The sequence below is a fragment of the Protomyctophum bolini genome (genome assembly GCF_963924005.1).
Source record: "Protomyctophum bolini genome assembly, chromosome: 16".
Taxonomy (NCBI): domain Eukaryota; kingdom Metazoa; phylum Chordata; class Actinopteri; order Myctophiformes; family Myctophidae; genus Protomyctophum; species Protomyctophum bolini.
In genome coordinates this window covers 35,100,573-35,117,554 of record NC_137877.1, presented here as the reverse complement: position 1 = coordinate 35,117,554, position 16,982 = coordinate 35,100,573, and the positions used below count along the sequence as shown (strand labels likewise).

General features: G+C 45.9%; 1 protein-coding gene across 1 annotated transcript in view; it reads left to right on the top strand.

Annotated features, from left to right (window-relative positions):
• Nucleotides 1–3,829: 3,829 nt before the first annotated feature.
• The window catches only part of efnb2a (ephrin-B2a), a 28,319-nt gene continuing 15,166 nt past the window's right edge, over nt 3,830–16,982 (top strand). The window contains exons 1-2 of the mRNA XM_080786667.1: nt 3,830–5,015; nt 15,032–15,315. Of these exons, the coding sequence (XP_080642793.1) occupies nt 4,894–5,015; nt 15,032–15,315 (406 nt within the window). The 5' untranslated portion in view covers nt 3,830–4,893. The remainder of the gene's footprint in view (nt 5,016–15,031; nt 15,316–16,982) is intronic.

Below are 16,982 nucleotides of genomic sequence, written 5' to 3'. Positions count from 1 at the left end.
AGTATTGTCATATTGTTTTACTTAACCACAATTTGACAATGATTGATGATATTGATGGAACTTGTGAAGAAACGGAGGTATCCCTAAAGGTTTCTGTGTTTGACATACTTTATTTGGCAGCTCTCATGGCAAACCGTTAATTATCTGTACAGAAGTCGTTTGACCTTACGTTCTATATATCTTATCTGCATGTGGTTATAATATTGCCTTAATTCACTCGACTCTTCACTATGAAGGCTTCTTATTCATCATAATGTAGGTCTAAAGATGGCCATGCACGCTTGACGCTTCATGTGAATCCGATCTCCTTTACACAAATATCTCGTGGTCAATGATGCGATCTGTGACATTGCAGTTTAATGGAAGTCCTGGCAACGTTGTATTAAGATTGTATCAGCACGTTGACATGCACGCTTGTTTGAGTCATGAGCAGTGCTGCAAAGTAACTGAAGTACATTTACTCACATTTACGCATGTATTTTTTTTAGGTAATTCTACTTTGTGTATTTACATATTTTATGATTGTCCTTTGTTATTTGACAGCTTTAGGCCTATAGTTATTTGATGAGTAATACAAAACTTTAAATTAAGAGATGAATTATTCATTATATGTTAAGCCTGCCAAGCCTGCCTGCCAGCAGCACAAAGTAATTAAAATCAGCCCCACCTTTACCATCTGCAACATTGCATTAAATGAGTGCATTACTAATTGGACTCCAATAATATGTCTGTGAAATGAGCATTGTGCATTATTTTTATAGGCTATACTTTACTTTACTACGTTTTGAATACAGGACATTCATTGAAGAAAAAAGGGGAAGAAAAATAATATTAGTAGGCCTACTTCTACAACTGTCAATGTCAACTTAAAAGACTTAACCGGAATAATAATAATTCCAGCTAACATTGGACTAATTTCAGCTATAGGGTGGGGGGTTCTGCTTTGGTATTAAACTTGAGTTATTTCCAGGGCTTTGGAAAGCAGGGAGTTGGGTGATTATTATAAACAGAGTGTATCCTCAGTGGAACTTTTAACGCTGTGGCGTTTGAGGTTTTGGGCTGAAGCTGCTGACAAGTTGGACTCTCTTTCCCAAGTAGGCTACTTTAATATATATTCCTTAAATAACCGCGGATAGCCTATAGGTTGTTTACGCTACATTCAGTTGTTCCGCGTGTTGTTAAAAAGTAGTCTACACTTTATTTCAAACGCCCGTGGATAGCCGCCTGTAAAGACAAAGTTTATCTGATTCAGAAGGCAGTCGCATAGAAGGCTTCAGTCTGTCGAGCATATATAGAGACCTACCACTTGTATTTATTTAAATATAGAGTTTCTCTCCAACTATAATCCAACACATTTTAGACAAGTTGCTCAACTACTCCTCGCCCAGTCCGTCTGTGCCTGGCGCTCCCGACAGAGCTGCTTTTTCCCGGAGGCCTCCGGGGGGAATGAAGAGAGGCGGTCCAGGGAACGAACCCTTTGATGCCGAGACCCGGGACGCAACGACCCGCTGCCGCTACCCGCAACTGGAGAACCAGAGGTAGGCATGTGACTTAATGCACCGTGCTAGTTGAGAGGTTTTTGTTGTTTGTTTTAGCTAAAAATGGAAGAAAAAGTAGAAAAAGAAACATTTTGGCTATAACGAAGATGTTTTTTTCTGTTCTTTTTTCGGAATACATATAAATAGAAATGGAGGAAACACATTCTGACTCATTCTATACATTTATAACGTATTTGATACAAAAGTAAGTATTTCAAGTAAGTAGCCAACTTAACCCATGCACTGTCAGCTGGGGTTATTTTGAACAATTATTATTAAATAAACTAAACATTAACTAGGACAGTAGGCTAATAATTATACATATTTCACAATTTAGCCTATAGATAAATCATGTGGGCATATTGTTTAAAATTCTCGTTAATTTTATTTATATAGCCATACCCTTTGTTCTATGGCCTAAATGTCTACGGTAACATTACATTTCACATAACAGACTATCATTATCATTGCATGTATACTTGGCTGTATAGTAATTTATTTTCTTAACATTAAGGAACAATTGCTGACTCTTCAGTCTGTATCCTGTTTGAACGGATTCGTGGGAGCGCGCGTGCGCGCGCGTGTATGTGTGCGCGCCTGCCTGCTATTTTATTTTATTTTCCAGTTCACCTCATATATTCAGGAAGGACGCGTTAGGGCAATCATTAGCCTGTCGAGCAGAAATTATTAGCATATTGATTTATTTATTACGGAGGGCTTCTCGTAGCATTTTGCAGGGCCAGCCTACTTCCTCAAAGAAAGTTTTAAGGCCAGTCCCTCCATTTAGTTAGTTAATCCAATAAACTGTATTTTCATTTGAACTCATGTAATGAACTGCAATCCACATCTTGGTCGGTAATTCTGCCGGGCGTCCTGACACTTTCCCTGTTTATTCCCAAAAGCACACACACACACACACACACTCCTTCAATTATCGCTGTCCCGCTACTGATTATCAGCTTAAACAAACACACAGGCGCACAATACACACCGAGCGGCGTTATAAAAAACAAGACCTGATTGAATTAAGCGGTCTGAAAGTGTCAAGACTTCGCACGTTTTCCGTTGTTATCACCTGTGATCTCTGGGCTGGTGGAGGGACAGGGACAGGGGTGTCATGTCGTGTGTTTGGCCACCGACGGGTCATCAAATTAGAGACTGCTAATAAAGTGCCCTTTCAGCTCGTGTCGATGTGTTATTTCAACTCTACAAAGATACCGTTATCTTTTTAAAGGCCAGTCAGATTAATTTGACAGTGGAGGAAGTGGAATTGATAGATAGACCTAGATGGTTGAATAACAATAACAGCCTATGATCTATAAGCCCAATATGAATAATTATAGGGTTGTCAGAAGTAGGCTAATGACACCGGAAAAATAACAAAAAGATAAACATAATATATAGGCCTACTAGTCCCACTCTAAAATGTATACAACTTCAAGGACAGTTTATTTTATTTTAATTGTATAACATCCCCTATGGCCTCTATTTGTATCCATCATAATATAAACTAAACATTTACATTCTCAATTAATAAAATACAAATTAAAAAAATAAATTAAATAACCACAAACGTATGTAAAATTACAAATATACGAGTGTTTTAACCTTGCCCCGTTGTGGCTCGCCGCTAGTGGGCACTCTTAGCCCACGGATGAACAGCATGCAGCAGCATGCACTGTGGAGCCTAATGGAGACGCTGCTGAATAACAGCAGAACACCTCTTATGGGACCAGATATGTTCTCATTGCTGTCATTATGGGTCTATCAGTAATTACTCGGTTGTTGGATAATATTCAGGGCTGTAATGAATCTGCTTCGCATTGTAGGCCTATGTGTTTTAATCAGTAGCCTAGAGGAGGCCTATCACGTCATATTTCTTTAAGTGATTTTAATAGTTCATTAATGTGTAATTGTTGTTATGGCGTAATTCACCGTCAACTTAACATACAATAACATGCATATTCTTTAGCTTGGACTCGATTAAATCCTATAAAACTGATACGGAGTGAGAATGAACGCATATCCCATGATATGCATGACTTTGAATTATGCACATCATGAAGTTTATTCAATTAGTCACTTAATCTCTGCATCATTATCTCAACAGCTCAGAACCCCCCCCCCCCCCCCCCATATCGTATCATTCATTCAGCATTGCCAATAATTGTTAAACTAGTTGTCCGCTTGATTGACGGCTGCGTTCCATCCAACAGGGCCAATCGGGAGCGCCGTGGGGAGGAGCCTGTGCGTAAAGCAAATATTCCCCCAGTCCTGGATCCTTTTGCAGTTACTTTGGTGTGTGGAGTGTGTGAGTGAGGCCGGACAAGCATCCTCTGCGTTTGAAAACGGCTTGCTTTTTTCCCCAGCTTCGGATCTGCGGGATTTTGAATTGATCCGCGACCGCTTCTTTTCCTGCGACGGGATACGGAGGACCCTGTAGTATGAGAACTCTCATCCAGTCTCGCTTAGTTCGTTCTTTCATTTCCACATTTGACCATTTTATGAGTTTCTCGCCTCCTCATCCGCTCCCATCGTTTTCGCCTCATTTCTCCACCACCACCACCACCTCTTCTGCTGCTGCTGTCGCTGTCATCCACGGCCCATCCGCCGCCAGTGTGTCGCTCCTCTCCGCCAGTACGAGCTGAGAGCGAACGGTGAGGGAATCATCATTGTGCCATTCTCTCCATCTCTGCTGCTCTGTTCTTTATCGCACTTTGGATTTGGCTCCTGCATCACTGCTGCTGGCTGGTTGTTCCGATCCGGACTATAACGCAAGAGAAAAGGATTAATACGTTGCGTCTTTTTCCCCACTCTTCTCTTGATCTAGAGTGGACACCCACGGAGCTGAGGACACGGGTCTATTTTCCATCGTTCTGAGGAATGTACCCGATCAATTCAGCGCTCTGAACGGATCTCTGTCACACACACGCACACACACACACACACACGCACAACACACACTCTCTCTCCCTGTCTCTCTCCCGGTCAATGAACCAGTGCGCCCCGGCGGCCGTGCGTCTTTGGGTCGGTTTGGTGACCGCAGAGCGCGGAGCTCTGTAAAAGAAACGCAGGCGCCTTTCTCTGGAGCGACGTTTGTTCTGGTGCTTTTTTTCTCTTTTCTTTTTGTGGTGGAGATGCTCTACGTCTGAACGGCGGGTTATTTGTTTTGGTTCCCCGTCCGTGCGCGTGTTCACGTTCCACCACCAACCAACCAAACCGGATCATCAGGGATATATAAGAAATCGTCAGTGATTTGTTTTTATTTATTTTTTGGTTTTGTGGGAGACTCGTCTGAACGTGACGAGCTCTCCGTGGATCGTTCGGAGAGGGGATTTGTGCAGACCACGCAACGATGGGGGAGTCGCTGTGGAGATACTGTTGCTATTATTTAGGAGTACTGTTCATATCGTGTAAGGTGAATCTGTCCCGGGCGATCATTCTGGAGTCCATCTACTGGAACACGACCAATACCAAGTAAGTAGTACAACTGCGCGCACGCACGCGCATGCACACACACACACACACACACACACACACACACACACACACACACTACATACAGACTCCGATAGAACGGCATAGGGACAAATATATATATACAAATATAAAAATGCACCCTGCGCACCAAAAACGCGCAAAGGCTTATTTTGCGTTAAAATGTGACCCTTTTGAGCGTAAAAGGGGGTAAAGAGTGTGTTATTTGTAGGGCTACGGGTGCGTTTTCTATTCCCCGGGAGATCCATGAATGAGCGACATGTTGCTGTATGAGCTCGGGCCTGCCCTACACACAGTAGCCTAAACAACAAAACCCTGTGTTATAATGTCAATTTGTATATCTCCCCGGGAGTTGTACAAATAAGCGTCGGTTTGGTTACATTTGGTCTCTCTCAGAGTTGAATTAACACTGCAGTTTTTTTTGTTGCTGTGTAGGCCTGTTTGTGTGTGTGTGTGTGTGTGTGTGTTATAGGGTGTATTAATCTGACGGGCTCATTTCTCAAGAAGAGCAGATTCAGTGTATTCACAATCTATATTGAGTCCTATAGCCAAAGGACCCGGCCGCTTTTAGTGTTAATTTAACATCCAATTGTGTATAGATGTAGAGGCCTACAGATGTAACCAAATGGACCCCTGCGCGTCCATCAGGTTACATTTGTACACACTTGGATAACAAATCCTGTTAGATTGCTTCATTACATCGTGTATTGATCATGAATTGTAAGATGTTTTTTATTGGTAGGCTATTTGCAGGGGAGGATATGTGACTGTGAGGCGTTTAGGCTCTAACTTGGCACAAGTAGCAAAATTACTTAAGAAATACATTTTACGCTCCACTTCCGCGGTCAACCATAAGTTTGCCAACGCGAAACACACACGACGAAGCATATTTCAGTCTATTCATTGTCCATTGTCATTTGAGAAATAAAACTAGCCTATAATGCACATTTAGTGCACGTTACTGTTTTTAAGCAACGTGCATCAATGATTGTTGGCCGTATTTTTTAGTAATTTAATTAATCTCATGTATAGCCTATACTAGCCTTAGAGTTGGCTATTATAATATTAGTCTTTTGAGAATGGACGTAAAATAGGTTATATTCTATTCAGTGGGTTCCAGCAGGGCCTGTAGGCTGTAATGACTAATGGCTTTGCTGTTCTCCTGCATTTAGATTGAACTAGCCTATATGCCGTTCCGAGCTACCAACTATAGTAGCATTGCACAAACTCAGCAAAGAAATATAGCCACACGAAACAACAAACTGGCGAAATGAACGCATTGAATATGGAATCCGGGCTTTGTGAGATGAAAACTTGTAACCACTAAACGAAACCTATAGTCAAACTGACCTGATTGACTGCTTTTTTTTCTACATCAAAATCCCTCCACCAAAAATAGCCGAGATCTACAAGCTCACAGGGCGTTGCAACGAAACTCACGAATACGTGAGCTTGTAGTGTATAGCTGATGCCAGAATAGGCATGCTGGGGTTAATACCTGCATCATTGTGTGCCTTTACTTTATTCTTATTCTTATTATTTTTATTAGTAGCCTAATATTATTAGAGCCGCGGTCTCATTTTCACCCATGTCTCTCCAAGCCTCCACGGAGTAGCCAGAATTATTATGCATTAAACATCACCAACTCAACACCAGGAATTTCAGGGGGTCGCCGCCCCGGCGGGGGGCGCCTCTCTCTCTCTCTTTGTGGTTCCATTTCGTCACGGCAAAAACTCCCCGGCTCACTTTATCATTTCGCTTTTTTTCTCTCAAGGACTCGCCCCCCAAAAAAGCGAGCGACGCCTCGGTGCGCCCTGAAGCATAACACCACCAGAGATCACACTGATATGATGGTCTTAACAGGTGGCTATTGTTCCTGGCTCGTATTATACGCCCAGGTGTTGATAAGTGCAGTTGGAAATGTACATGCTCGCCCTACGCAGGGAGCACATATAGCCGTGCTTAACAGTATTCCCCAGAGCGTCATGTGCGTGTTTTTCTTTATTGCAGTATAGGTATATATATATATATATATATATATATATATATATATATATATATATATATAGCCTATATAGGGATATGTGCGGGCGTGACGTGAGGCTGTTGCACTTGCACGGTTCCTGTCATTTTCTTCGGCCTAAATGTCTACTGAGTGTCCCCTGCCCTCTGCCACGGGGCCACTGCCGCTCCTGACCCTGCCTACGTATAGGCCATTTGGCTTTACACAGCACAGCTGTGTCAGTCTGTGTGTGTTAATTTAACTCCGATATGAATTTGGGTTATAACACTCTTGGACTTATACATTTATGGATTAGTTTAGTGTTTTACTGTGTATCAATTAATGGAGATCGAAGGGCTCTTGGGGCTGACAGAAGAACATATAGACTATGACATTCTATCCGTTAAACTCAATGTATGTATAGTAGTTGCAGGGGGTGTTTGGGCTGTATTAGTAGGATTGTTGTGTTTGAGTGAATGTCTGCTGATCTCCATTTGCTTTGTAACTAATGAATAAGCAGGCACCATGTGTTTTTAAACTCAAACCATTTGGTCACAGATGGATGGCAATGGCAGATATGAGTTGTCACGCCACAACAAACAAAACAAAAACGTTTTAAATAAACGTAGCTATTTACATAGTTCATCCATTGCAGGATAGAATAAATTGTGCTGCTTTAATTTAAGTTGTATTTCATTTTTACGGCAATTTAAAGTTTTACTTTTAAATGGCGGTGACTTTTTTTCTATCTTGAGAATGACCCATGTTAAAAGTGGCCATTTTCAAAATACCTTTCTCGTCAGGAGGGGAAAGATGGACGGGTTCTCCTGCCACTTGGAGCAACAAACTGCTGGCCCTTGAAAAACGAGTGTGTCATTTTAACTTGGCGTGTCACAGGCCCTGCTTTTGAAACAAGGGACCACAAAGGAGTGTCCACCCTCGGAGCAAGTATAGGCCTCGGGGTGGCCGCAAATGCAATGCGGGCATTCCGTGGAATTAGCGTGTGTGCACATTCCTGACGCTCTGTCTTTCTGTCTGTCTGTCTGTCTGATTTATACCCTGCAGTACTACGGTGTCGCTTGCCAAAAAAGTCTGATCTACAAGCTAACAACGCTGTCGCTTAGTTAGCTTGTCGATCAGACCTTTTAGGCAAGTCATATACGTGGCCTATATGCATCAAGCTTTCATATGTAAAACTTTGAAGGTCAGAAAGCAGGGCAGCAAACATGCGCATTAAGTCACTTGACTCCCTACTGAGTTGACGAGCACCCAGCACAACAGGCCTCTTCAGTCTGTATGGTTAACACATTATAGAATTAGTGGTATATTATGCTTTCACAAACAATTCTACCGTTGGCCCGCCACAGTGAAATGAACCCATTTCTAAACAGATTACTTTATTATAATGAAGTTATTAGCTCACAATTCACTTGCTCAAAATGTATTTTCACGCGCAGGTCTTAGTTTAATGAATAATAATCCATTTGCTAGCCTTTGCGAATGCTCTAGTGTCAATCAGTTATAAGAGAAAATCCCCCCTCTCTCTCTCTCTCTCTCTCTCTCTCTCTCTCTCTCTCTCTCATTCTGGGGCCATTCAGGGAGGATGAATGTTGGAAATCTTAAGGCTTGGGGCCAGTTTGATGCCTTTGTGCGTAGGCAGAGAGAGAGAGGATAAAGAACCAGAGCTTGCAATAGTGCATGTAGGCCTACATCCGTTTGTGTGTACGTGTACATGTGCATCTATGGCAAAGACCTACGGTATGTGTGGTACATTAACGCGAGCATGTGTGTATACGTATATGCATATACGTTGCCTGTGTGCGTGCGTGCGTGCATGCATGTGTGTGTGTGTGTGTGTGTGAATGCGTGCACGTGCGTGCGAGCGTGTATGCAGCTAAATGTCAGAAGCATGCTAAAGAAAGAAAATACTTTATTGCTCCTCTGGGTCTTGTATCGTTGCGTCAATTTACAAGCTCATTGTTGTTTGTGCTTTACTACTTTAGCCTACTGCCTGTTACACATGACCCCCCCCCCCCCCCCCCAAACACCACCCCCCAAACCCCTCCTCCTTCCTGCTGTAATCCGTTTTGTAGTTGTGAGTGAGAAACAAAGGGCCGCCGTGCTCGACATGGTCTATGTAAAAAAGAACGGCTCCCTCTCTCCTCCATGCACTTCATTAAGAGATTACACAGGACCCCCGAAGGACCCCGCCTTCCCCCTTTGTGACCAGGCAGCGACGGGGGCACCTCCGCGGGTCCCCTTTGTCACTGGGGAGTGGGGTGGACGGCGGGTAGGCATAGAGATGCAGATATGCATCATGAATGATTTGTATTTCTCCTTTCCATCCACCCACCGATCGTGCTGCCCTTCTCTCTGTTCGTCCTGTTCCTCTGGCTCTCCATCAGCAGAGAGCGACAACCCTGGGAGTGCCTCTTGATTTGATGTCTCCTCGTTCCTTCCTTCTTTTTAATCAGATCTGAGCGGCAGGGCGGGTGGGGTTAAGGCTGAGTAGATCACAGAACTAAAATGGAGTCCAATGTGAGCGTGTGTGTGTGTGTGTGTGTGCGCGGGGACGGGGGGGTCAAAGCTATATACGCTGGCAGGTTTACAGATGACATGCCTGCAGCTAAATTAACTGATGATTACAACTACATTTATTATAAAGGAAAACAGACAAGCAGGGAGGAGTGAGGGAGACAGACACACAGAGAGAGAGAGAGAGAGAGAGAGAGAGGGGTGGGGGTAATTATGTCTAGCCATGTAAGATCTCAAAGACATGGATTACTATACATGAAAGGTAGAATGGAGGGAGGGAGATATGGAGAGAAGGAGACAGTCCGTGGTGGACAGATAAAGACGCCTGTCCCCTCAGCCGACCGAGGGATGAGAGGAGTGGCGCAGCAAAGCATGATGGGTGGATTAACCCTTCGCTATCCCTCTCCGTTCGGCCTGACCCCTTTTGTCTGAGACCCCCGAATGAATCCCAGTCAAACAGTTGTTCTCTCAGCCCATCTCTCTCTCTCTCTCTCTCTCTCTCTCTCTCTCTCTCTCTCTCTCTCTCTCTCTCTCTCTCTCTCTCTCTCTCTCACTACCCCCCCCCCCCCCCCCCCCCTTTTCAACTTTGTTGTCTCAGAACTCGAGGGCCGCGGGATGGGCCCCGGAGGGCGTGTTTGGACAGGGATTAGGCAGTAGGCTGTCACTGTGGCTGTGTTTTGTCATCGACGGGGCCACACAAATAGCCAGGACACCGTTTAAATAGACACAATCACACACAGAGGGAGAGGGAGAGAGAGAGAGAGAGAGAGAGATGGGGTGCAGATAGAGGAATGGAGGGGCTTAGAAAACAGATGTACAGTGACAGGAAGAATAAGGGGTTTGTTTGGAAAAAGAGGGAAAGAGTGAATGAGTGAGTGTGTGAGTGTGTGAGTGTGTGAGTGTGTGAGTGGGAGAGAGAGAGAGATTGGGGAAAAGGAAGGTAGGGTTGAGGGACAGACAGATCTCTGTTGTCTTTAGTGCCAACAGATGTGATGGTCATAACCTCAGATATACGACAAACCTCTCTCTCTCTCTCTCTCTCTCTCTCTCTCTCTCTCTCTCTCACATACACACACACACACACAAACGCAAACGCAACCCGTTAAAATAGACACCAGAGTTGAAAGTGGAAAAGGGGAGAAAAAAAGGGAGGGGGGTTTGAAAGATAAACGAGTAAAACAGATGTCAGCCTGTTGATTTACACTGTCTGTCTGTCTGTCTGTCTGTCTGTCTGTCTGTCTGTCTGTCTGTCTGTGTTTAGTACCCTAAACAAACATTAAAGTCCCTAGACTTTATGACACTTATGATTTACGTCATAAGTGCTATAAAGTTTGTTTACAGCACTTAAGATGTAAATTGTTTGCAAAGTCAAAAATCCCATAGCCGTGGCTGCCATTGACGTAATCTTCAGTAGGCCATTTATGGCCTACTAGTGTGCAACGCCCAAGTAGGTTCTAGTTAATATTGTGGCTATTCAGTGGCAATACAGGAGAGTCGAGAGAGGAGAGGAGTCAATAACTATCTTGTCATGGAAGGCTTTTATTTGGTCAAAGCGGCTGCTGTCTGCTTCCCTCCCTCCCTCCCTCCCGTCATCGCACCACCATACCTCACCTTTTGTCCCTCGGCCTCTCTGTCTCTAGCATTCTATCATCTTCTCCTTTATCCACTCTCTCTTGCTGGTGGAGAGGTTGTGAGAGGTTGACTAGGAACTGTCACAGTGGGAGAGAGAGAGAGAAAGACACTGACAGGAAGAAAGAAAGAAAGAGAGGGACAGCTAGGGTCAGAGAGAGAGACTGTAATGTCTCCTCATCCTGTTTCTGTGACCTTGTGTTTTCTTCTAATGGCTGCCGACGGGGGGGCCAGGTGTCTGGTGACACACACACACACACACACACACACACACACACACACACACACACACACACACACACGCGTATACACACGCACGCACGCTTGCACATGCACGCACGCACACACTCACTCATCACACAGAGGAGGAGACAGGGCCGTGAAACAAATGAACGAGTGTCCTGAGTGTGACTTGACAATCTCGCTCTCTCTCTAGTCTCCCTCTCTCACTTTCTCTCTCCAGGTCTTCTCTCATGTATGTATGTCATGTGTGTGCGTGTTTGTGTGTGTGCTGTCAGACAGTCATGCATTAACAGCATTGTGTGTTTGATTAGTGTGCAGTTCATCCTAGAACACTCGTTCAACCTGTTTCTTCCTCTCTCTCTCTCTCTCTGAGTTCCCCAGCTTTGTGATTTAAACGGTGTGTGTTGTGTGCGGGACAAGGGGCCTGTAATGGGAGAGAGGCCGGGTGCGTTGTGTTTCCTCCCCTGGCCTCGCCAGGGGGGTGGAATCCAGGGATTTGTAACCGTCAGTGAAAGGACAGGATATAGTCATTATGAAACCTGACGCCCGTGCATTCTCACGGTAAACAAGCACACACATGGCCACGCCCTGCGTGTGTGTGGCGGAGAGGGAATTGTGTTTCGGAGTGTGCTTCCAGCATTGCGTGTGTGTGTGTGTGTGTGTGTGTGTGTGTGTGTGTGTGTGTGTGTATACGTTTGACTCGTATTTCGCTAGAGTCGCTGTTAGCATCCATTCTGTGTGCAGCGAGTGGGTGAGAGGCTAAAAGTGTCCGTGTCTGTGCATGTGTTTTGCATACAAATGTGTTTGCCAATGTCTGTCTGTGTGCGTGCGTGTGTTTGTGTGCGTGTGAGATTTGCATGGGCGTAATGTGTGTGCATGGCGTATGTAAGCGTTGAGCACCCAGCTGTTGCGAGAGCAGTGGAACTGCGTGGGAGGCAAACTCTCCTCTTCAGATGTCTGCCGGGCGTCGGGTCTCATCACGTGGTCCTCACTTCCAGCCATGGCGGGTCACAAGGCTTAACCCATTTTGGGAGGGAACACCTTTTGGTGTTTTAAGCATTCTGTTATGCTCTAGCTATTGAAAAATAGCAGATCTACAAGCTATGAGCTTGTAGGTCTGCTATTTCCTTTTAATCGTGAAAACGTGGCACAAATCTTTGAATATATTCTTTAAGAGTGAACGTTTTTAACTCAAATCTTTGGATCCCTGAAACAACATATTTTCAGATGGGGGTCCGTGGCCAAATACAGGTCATTCTGGGGGTCCTAGTTTGAGAACCACTGACATAGAAATGTGTGTGTGTGTGTGTGTGTGTGTGTGTGTGTGTGTGTGTGTGTGTGTGTGTGTGTGTGTGTGTGTGTGTGTGTGTGTGTGTGTGTGTGTGAATGTCCACTAATTACGACAAGATATAGTAGGTGATCCTTGGTGATGTGAGGTTAGTTGTGCTCCAGATGTTAGATATCTATCTAATCATCTGACTGCTGCAGGTGCATCTGCACACGCATGTACACCCACATACGCAGACATGCACACACAACACAGCACACACACACACACACACACGCATGCACACCCCCACATGTGCATGTTTGCAGACAGACACACACACACACAGATCCGTCCAAAGCTATACGACAGATAGAGATCCAATGTGAGTGCTTCCTACTGGTTACATCACTGATGTAGATAAACCATGTCGCACGCACGCACACACGCACACACACACACACACACACACACACACACACACACACACACACACACACACACACACACACACACACACACACACACACACACACACACACACACATAACCACACTCAATGCATACTGTACATCTGTCCTTCTATCAGCCTGCTGACTTTTAGTATGCCCCCGCACTCTCTCTCTTCTCTCACTCTCACTCTCTCTCTCTCTCTGTCTCTTCTCTCTCTCTCTCTCTCTCTCTCGCTCTCTCTCTCTCTCTCTTTCTCTCTCTCTCTCTCTGTCTCTCAGTGTGCATCCCCAGAGGGCAGAGGAATTATTCACTCGGCCTAGTTGGACACTGCGTGTGTGTGTGTGTGTGTGTGTGTGTGTGTGTGTGTGTGTGTGTGTGTGTGTGTGTGTGTGTTTGCCGTGTGTAGAATGTGTGTGTGCATGGTCTTGTGGCATAAGAAAAGATTATGACGATGATGAGAGAGAGAGAGAGAGAGAGAGAGAGAGAGAGCAGTAAGTGACAGAGGGAGGAGAGGAAGACAGGAAGGACAGAAACTGTCAGTAAATATAAAAGGAAGCCGTGTTCCAATGGATGCAATGTCCTTATTGTTAGGTCGTTTGTTAATGCTTTTCATTGATTAAATATTTATAACCCACTGACAGACATTCACTTTCACTAACCAGTGTTTCATAAGACCAAGTAGGGCATTAATTAACGAGAAAATGAAATGAACAAAAAGTTTGGAGATTTCAAATAGCCAAACAGTGTCGACATAAATATGAACTTGGAAGTGATTACACTTTGAATTAGTATTTAGAGCTCTGTGGTAATTATGAGCCCAGCATGGCACAGCGGTCCCTGTGCAGCACGCGGCCAACGTGCACGCCCCCCCCCTGTGCACGGCGTGCACTCACGCACGCACACACACGCCTCTTCCTCTGTCCTCTTTGTGTTGAGAGAAGAAGAGCTCTTCTTCTCTCAAGAAGAGCTTCTCTCTGGAGGACTGAACTCCTGCTACCCTATTCCGGGTCAAAGGTCATATAGAGATGGTGGGCCCAAGGCCAGCCATGACGGCATGCACGCACGCACACACACACACACACACACACACACACACACACACACACACACACACACACACACACACACACACACACACGCACACACACACACACACACACACACACACACACACACAAGCAGGGTTTAAGTAGGCTATATGTCAAGGTACGTTCACTTCAATTTCAAGTATTTCTTGCACCACTGCACGCACGCTCTCACAGATGTGAGAACACTTCTGTGTGTGTGTGTGTGTGTGTGTGTGTGTGTGTGTGTATGTGTGTGTGTGTGTGTGTGTGTGTGTGTGTGTGTTTGTGTTCTTAGGCTAAATGGCAACAATATTTTTAATTTTGGCAGAGTTTAAGAAAATACACTCTTCAGGCTGTCTCTCTCTCTCTCTCTCTCTCTCTGTCTTTCTTTTCTGTCAGTCAGTGCAGTCAGTCACACGCATTATGCACACAGCCGCGCGCACACAAACACAGGCACAGGCACACACACTTGCACCCTCATGCATGCGCCGCCATAATTCTTCATCATCAAACATTAATGGCACTAATTAGCAATTAGCAAGATGAGTAATGAACTGGTACACTTTTAGAGTCCTAGACACGTCCAGACACTCAATGACAAACACTCCAGTATTCTTTAACACGTTGCTTCTCAACCTTCCCTGGATCACCAGGGGCCCCGCTTGACAATCTCTACAGCGTTTCAGAGCGTGTTTATTTCATAATGGTCAATCCATCGATTGTGTTATCGCAATATGCTCACAGGTTGGGTTGAATTGGTGTTCTAATGAATATCTCTCTCTCTCTCTCTCTGTGCCAGGTTCATTCCGGGGCAGGGCGTGGTGCTGTACCCTCAGATCGGGGACAAGCTGGACATCGTGTGTCCGCGGGTGGACAGCGGGCTGGTGGACACCGTGGAGTACTTCAAGGTGTACATGGTGCCCCGGGAGCAGCTGGAGAGCTGCACCATCACCAAGGCCGACACGCCGCTCCTCAACTGCGTCAAGCCCGACCAGGACGTCAAGTTCACCCTCAAGTTCCAGGAGTTCAGCCCCAACCTGTGGGGCCTGGAGTTCTTCAGGGGGAAGGACTACTACATCATCTGTAAGTAAACTGACTTTGTTTCATACGCTCAATTTGTTTGGAAGCTCCTTAGACGTTTTATTGTTTATGTCAGTGGTCGTCTATTTAGTGCTATAGCCTGCCATTAGCTGCGTTGTTGTTGTTGTTGGCTAGTTTGGGGAGGTCCCTGGACCCCACTTTGAGAACCAGTGTGCTACACTGTCTCCGTCCAAACGGAGCAGCCGAGGCTTAGGTGTAGAGCGCCGGTCGCCAAGCCAATGCCGCCAAGCCAATGCCGCCGCGTTGCAGGTGCAGCTGGCTGGCTCGTCATATCTGATTGACAGTCAGGTCCACTGGCCTGGTGGCGGCCCCCAACCACCACTCCCCTGGTCTGAGAGATGGGTGGTGGACCGTACCATCTGTGTGTGGCTGATGGGGGGGGGGTGGGGGGGGGGGGGAGGATTGTGTTATGCGGAGGACAGGACCATCTGCGAGGCTCCTTCGCCACCATCTGTGAGCTGTCACTGTTGGAGAGAACCATATCTCTGACCGACTGGAAGGAGACGAGGAGGCGGGGGGGGGGGGGTGGCTGAGGGGTGAAGAAAGATAATAAAGAAAATGGAGGGTAGGAGGAGAGGCAAGGAAAAAGAGGAAGTGTAGAGCTTGCATATAGCAGCAAGACGTCCTGCGCTTTCACTTTACCGCATAACCGGTGTACGACGGCAAACTCCTGCCACACTGTTGTTGCTACAGAGAGAGAGAGAGAGACAGAGAGAGAGAGAGAGAGACAGAGAGAGAGAGACAGAGAGAGAGAGAGAGACAGAGAGAGAGAGAGAGAGAGAGAGAGAGGGAGAGGGAGAGAAATCGATAAGGTAAAAGTCAGACTGTGCCGGTGTGTCCCCTCTGCAGTCCGGAGGCACAGGGGAGGAGGGTCTGGCAGGCAGCCGGCTGAGGAAAACGAGTTTAGCCTCACAATACGGCCCATTCTCCTCGACTTTACAATGTCTGAAAAGAGAGCTGGCTGGCGGCAGAGACCACTGCCTCCATGACACGGTGGAGGGCTGCATGCCCGGGCTGGTTACACGTCAGGAGAGATGTGGTCTCTGTCTTACCTTAATACCTATACCTACCCACCCACCCACCCACCCACCCACCTACCTACCTACCTACCTACCCACCCACCCACCCACCTACCTACCTACCTACCTACCTATACCTACCTACCTACCTACAGATTTTCCTACTTACCGTACCTAGTTTATAGGCGTTGAACTGAAAACACTGATATTCCCCTCCCTGTTAGGGAGAGAGAGAGAGGGGGGGGGGGGGGGGGGGGGGGAGGGAGGGAGAGAGAGAGACGGAAGCAAATCCAATCTTAAACTTAAAAAAGGAGTAGAAATTTCAATTCTGCAGCACTTGCAAATTAATGTCCCCTCTCTGCTGTTAGCCTGAATGCTAATGCGTAGCCTAGAGAGAGAAAAAAAACAACAGAGTAATGGATAGAGGGAGGGACGGAGGAATGAACTGGAAGGGAGCGACATGGGGACATGAGATGGAGAGACAGAGAAGAAGCAGAAAGAGAGACAGAGGGCTGTGCAATTGCCTATTGTTGTTGTGCGCGTGTGTGAGACGAGTGCATGTATTTGAGTGCATTTGTGTGTCCATGCATGTATACGCAGGAATGTGTGTGTGTGTGTGTGTGTGTTGGG